The 5,630-nt window shown below is 40.5% G+C and overlaps 1 protein-coding gene across 1 annotated transcript; it reads left to right on the forward strand.

Moving 5' to 3' along the window:
* Positions 1-998: 998 nt before the first annotated feature.
* Positions 999-5,090, forward strand: LOC108364189 (uncharacterized protein K02A2.6-like). Its single transcript, XM_017617783.1, has 3 exons — positions 999-2,517; positions 2,610-3,808; positions 4,785-5,090. Exons 1-3 carry the CDS (start codon positions 999-1,001, stop codon positions 5,088-5,090), a joined length of 3,024 nt encoding a protein of 1,007 aa, XP_017473272.1.
* Positions 5,091-5,630: the final 540 nt, after the last annotated feature.

Genomic DNA, 5,630 nt, shown 5'->3' on the forward strand with positions numbered 1-5,630 from the left:
CAAATTACCGATAAAATTTTAGTCAATTACTCGGAAACTAAAGATATCCAAAAAACTGTTAACAAAAAATCGAAATATATTATTTTAAAACATATAACTGCATCTTTAACTAAAAACTGACAAAATGACGCTTACGGAAATTTTCCATTCAAGAGACGATATTTGAAAGTNTAAAATTTTAGTCAATTACTCGGAAACTAAAGATATCCAAAAAACTGTTAACAAAAAATCGAAATATATTATTTTAAAACATATAACTGCATCTTTAACTAAAAACTGACAAAATGACGCTTACGGAAATTTTCCATTCAAGAGACGATATTTGAAAGTTACTGGCATAATTTCGAGCCTGTATGTAAATTTTCGGCAAAAGTTAAGAAGTAGATCCATATGCTGAAAAGATATTTTCGCAGATTCACAATTTATTTAAAGTATATCAGCCCTGTTTCCAATTCCATGTGAATAAATCGCTCCCATAATTTAATTTATGCATTCAATAATGTTGCGGAGATTGCAGACTTATTGAATGCAACCATGTTCTCATTCAACTCCAGCTAGGTGGCAGTACTGACATCGGATCAACTTATAGTTATTTCACTTACCTTTTTTACTTTACTTCCTTTTTACGTACTTTTGCTAGAGAACACGCTACTATTTTATATGGAATTAAATAAACTGGATTTTCTTAACAAATTGAACATTCTTTAATTCTGTTGGACCATAACAGAAATTGGCGACGAGTATTCGGAGTGTGCAGGTTGCAAGGATACTTGCTAATAAAATAATTACCTGCTCTGTCTTTTGACAAGGCAGTCTACACCAATACAAAATTTCGAGTTTTGCGACGAGAACATTCGACGCAGCCATTTTGTTAAAAGCCGAATGTATATTGGCAAGTCATTTCAATGGCGGACGCAAAAATCCAAGAGTTATTGGAAATACAAAGCAAATTGCTTGCAATGCTCACTGAAGACAGCGCAAGAGGTCGAGGAAGCCTAATGGAAAATTTGGCTAGTCGTATTGTTGATTTCTGTTACGACCCGCAAAATAACCTAACGTTCGATGTGTGGTATGCACGGCACGAAGATGTGTTCATCGTTGATGGCAAAGACTTGGATGATCCAGCACGGGTTCGATTGTTAATGAGGAAGCTCAACCCTGTAGCATACGGGAAGTACGCAACGTATGTGTTACCAAAAAACCCAAGAGACCTATCATTCACTGAAACAGTGAAAACTCTGAAGGAGATGTTCGGATCGAAGGAGTCAATTTTCAGCCTCAGATACAAATGTTTTCAATTGACAAAAGAAGATCAAGAAGATGTTGTAACATATGCGGCACGAGTAAATGCATGCTGTGAAAATTCTAAGCTTGCAGACATGACAGCTGACCATCTTAAGAGCTTAATTTTTGTAACTGGGTTAAAAGGCAAGCATGATGCTGAGATCCGTACAAAACTGTTAGCTGGTCTAGAAGACGATTCAGATCAGAAATTGAGTAAGCTAGTCAGCACGGCAGGCCGTTTGTTAAATCTGAAAAAAGACACGGTGATGGTCGAACAGCCAAATAAAGACGTAAATGCTATTAAGACTCAGACTACCAGAAATAAGAAGCTTGTATCGGGTGTAAAATTGAAGCAGAATAAAGTTCCAAAATCTCCATGCTGGAATCGCGGAGCAATGCACTACGCAGAAAATTGCGAATTCAAAAATCACAAATGTTCGCAGTGTAGTCGCACAGGTCATAAAGAGGGTTATTGCAACGCGCAGAGAAAAAAACCGCAGAAAGGAGGAACCCAGAGCGGTAAAACACAAACCCAACAGCGACCGAAAAGCAACGCAGTAAATTGCGTAAATTTCGCCGCACGTCGAAAATATGTCGAGGTGGTTATCAAACCTATAACGTCAGCTGCAGCTGGCAGGAAAGGAAAAAGCTTCAAGCTACAGGTTGATACCGCTTCCGATGTGACGATAATTGTCAAAGAGAATTGGCGTAAATTGGGCAGTCCAGGAGTCAAGTTAATTAACAGTCACGCCACGAGTGCATCGAGGAATAAAATTCGCTTCATAGCTGAATTCCCTTGTGAACTTCAGCTTAACGGGGAAGTAAAACTAATAAAGATTCTTGAAGCAGAGTTTGATTCTTTGAATGTTCTAGGTACAGATGCCTTTGACACTTTTGGTGTATGGGACAAGCCGCTGAGTAGTGTATGTTGTAAAATCAAGCAATCAATACCGGCCATTGAATCTGCAGCTATAACGGACATTAAGCGAAGATATGCAGATGTTTTTAGCGCTGTTCCGGCCAAATGCAGCAAGGCAGTTCAGCTACATTTGAAACCAAATGTACAACCGATTTTTCGGGCGAAACGACCAGTGGCGTACGCTGTACAATCTCTAATAGAAGCAGAATTGAATAGACTCGAGAACCTTGGAATCATAACACCAATAGAATTTTCCGACTGGGCAGCGCCGATTGTAGCTGTTAGAAAAGCAACAGGCGGAGTACGAATCTGTGGTGACTACTCATCTGGGTTAAATTCAGCACTACAACCACGGCGGAAGATATATATGCTAAAATTGCCAACAGTCATTGTTTTTCGCATATAGATTTGGCAGATGCATATTTACAGACGGCAGTCACATCGGAGGCAGCGAAGTTGCTAACTATAAATACGTATAAGGGTTTATTCGCATTCAACCGACTTGCACCAGGGGTCAAAAGCGCACCAGGTGCGTTCCAACAAAAAATGGATACTATGTTAGCGAACATAGATGCTACTGCAGCGTATATAGATGATATAATCGTTGGGGGCTCTACATGGGAAAACCATCTACAAAATTTATTCAAGGTCTTGCAAAGACTAAGAGAGTACAACTTTCACGTAAAGTTGGAAAAATGTAAATTTTACGCGGCGGAGGTTAAATATTTGGGCAATATTGTTTCACAGTGTGGACTACGTCCAGATCCAGATAAAATCAGCGCAATACTGAAGATGCCACCGCCTACAAACATTTCAGAACTACGAGCATTTTTGGGTAGCGTAAATTATTACGGGAAATTCGATCGCAGCATGAGCAGTGTGAGGGCACCTCTGGACGCACTACTTCATGATAATATGAACTTTGTATGGACATCGCAATGTCAACAAGCTTTCGAGAAGTTCAAAAGCATTTTGCAGTCCGACTTACTGCTCACGCATTATAATCCGGATCTTCCCATAAAAGTGGCAGCAGATGCGTCGGGCAAAGGCATTGGAGCTTTCATTTGTCACATCAAGCCAGATAGTACCGAAAGAGTTATTGCGCACGCAGCATGTACATTAAGTTCAACCGAGCAGAAATATTCTCAGATTGAGGAGGCGCTGTTTCATAGATATATTTTCGGACGAAGATTTATATTGTGGACAGATCACAAGCCATTACTATCCATCTTTGGTAGTAAAAAGGGTATTCCCGCACATACTGCAAATAGACTACAGAGGTGGGCACTTATCCTCATGCGGTATGATTATGAACTACAGTACGTTAATACGAAAAATTTTGGGTGCGTGGATACTCTATCCAGGCTGATGGATAAAAATGAGCATGAAGATATGGTCATAGCATGCACGCAACTGGAACAAGAGATATTGGCCGAAGTCAACGACCAAATCAGGAAACTTCCAGTCACGTTTAGTATGGTACTAAAAGCTACAAGCAAATGTAAGCAACTAGAAGCAGTTTTGAAAGCATTGAAGTCTGGATGGCCAGCGAATGTGCCGTACGATCTACTTCCTTATCATAGACGCAAAGATTCTTTGAGTGCAGTGAGAGGATGTCTACTTTTCGGAGAGCGGATTATTATCCCAGATTGTCCGCGAAAACGCGATTTATGCCAATTACATCGGGGACACCCTGGAAAGGAGAGAATGCAATCTATAGCGAGAAGGCATGTTTTTTGGCCTGGCATAGACGAAGAAATCGTGTAGTTCGTACGAAATTGTCAACCATGTGCGATGGCAGCGAAATCGCCTATAAAATCTACACTTCACTCATGGCCGCTGGCAGCAAGGCCTATGGAGCGATTGCACGTAGATATCGCTGGACCCAGCAATGGAGACTACTACTTCGTGATAATTTTTGCCTACTCTAAATGGCCAGAGATTTTTCAAACCGCTAGCATAACCTCATCAGTGATTATAGAAAAATTGGATGAGACATTTGCAAGGTAACTGTGAAACCATCGTATCTGACATTGGAACACAATTTGCGAGCGCACAATTCCAACAACTTTTGAAGATGCGAGGACTGAATCACGTCTGAACAGACCCATATCACCCACAATCCAACGGACAGGCAGAACGGTTCGTGGATACTCTAAAGAGGGCGCTAACTAAGCTTAAAAGCGAGGGAACGAGTGTAGAGAACTTACAAACATTTCTACAAACGTACCGGTCCACTCCAACCACGAATGTACCGAATGGTGAAACACCAGCACAAGCATTCTTAAAAAGAAAAATTAAAACATCGTTGAACTTGTTAAACCCACCGGAGTTTCAGCGTCAACCGCAAAGGAACGCAAAGCAAGAGCAACAATTTAATACGAAGCACGCCGCGAAGCCAAGACACCTGGCAGCAGGGGATTTGGTTTATGTTAGAACATATAAGAATAACAGAAAGCGCTGGGCACCAGGCACCATTATCGAGAGAATTGGCGGCGTAAACTACAACGTTTTACTGTCTGTAAATAAAAGACTAATCCGAGCGCATATATATCACTTAAAAAAACGATTTGCTGGAAAGGGATCACCGTCAACGGATGTTACAAAGTTCTTGTGGGACAGTTTCGATCTCTACCAAGTACCACAGCACAGTCAACAAGCGGTAGATAATGGCGACACACGGCAACTTCCAGAATCGTCAGAAACGCATGACCGACTTGAGGTTCCAGTACAGTTACAGGACGATCGCGAGCGGGTCGCAGTAGAGGATCCAGCTGTTCCAGATATATCTCCTACCCGAAATGCGCTAGAGATGCAAACTGCAGGCGAAGCGAGACCGGGCCGAATAAAGAAGCCGACATGGATGAGTGACTATGACGTTTCTTAACAAGGAGAGATGTTGCGGAGATTGCAGACTTATTGATGCAACCATGTTCTCATTCAACTCCAGCTAGGTGGCAGCACTGACATCGGATCACCTTATAGTTATTTCACTTACCTTGTTTACTTTACTTCCTTTTTACGTACTTTTGCTAGAGAACACGCTACTATTTTATATAGAATTAAATAAACTGGATTTTCTTAACAAATTGAACATTCTTTAATTCTGTTGGACCACAACGAATATATTTCACAATTAACTTAAATACTAAAGTACAAATATTTGAGCAACGACTTCGACACAGTAAAATAAAAAATGGGTATGTGTTAATAAAATAAATGTTCAAGCGCACTGAAATATTTTCCTATCAATTTCTCTAGTGCTAAAATAATTTTCACCACCTTGAATTGCTGCAGAACACCCTTATTGCCGAAAAAGCGTTGCTTGCAACACTAGTCCTTTATGGGGACCAAATTTGGTGAAAAAAAACAGCTAAGTTTGTTTACTGGATATACTGAGATTCGATACTCAACGAAAATTTCGATA

Source organism: Rhagoletis zephyria, unplaced genomic scaffold (genome assembly GCF_001687245.7).
Source record: "Rhagoletis zephyria isolate East Lansing unplaced genomic scaffold, Rhagoletis_zephyria_1.1 Rzeph_scaffold_01487, whole genome shotgun sequence".
NCBI classification, from domain to species: Eukaryota; Metazoa; Arthropoda; class Insecta; order Diptera; family Tephritidae; genus Rhagoletis; species Rhagoletis zephyria.

Coding starts and splice junctions, on each gene's coding strand:
- LOC108364189 (XM_017617783.1), top strand. CDS start 999: ATGGAAAATTTGGCTAGTCGTATTGTTGATTTCTGTTACGACCCGCAA. Junction 2,518..2,609: donor AGGCGGAGTACGAATCTGTG/GTGACTACTCAT, acceptor TTTCGCATATAG/ATTTGGCAGATGCATATTTA. Junction 3,809..4,784: donor GCAAAGATTCTTTGAGTGCA/GTGAGAGGATGT, acceptor TTTGCTGGAAAG/GGATCACCGTCAACGGATGT.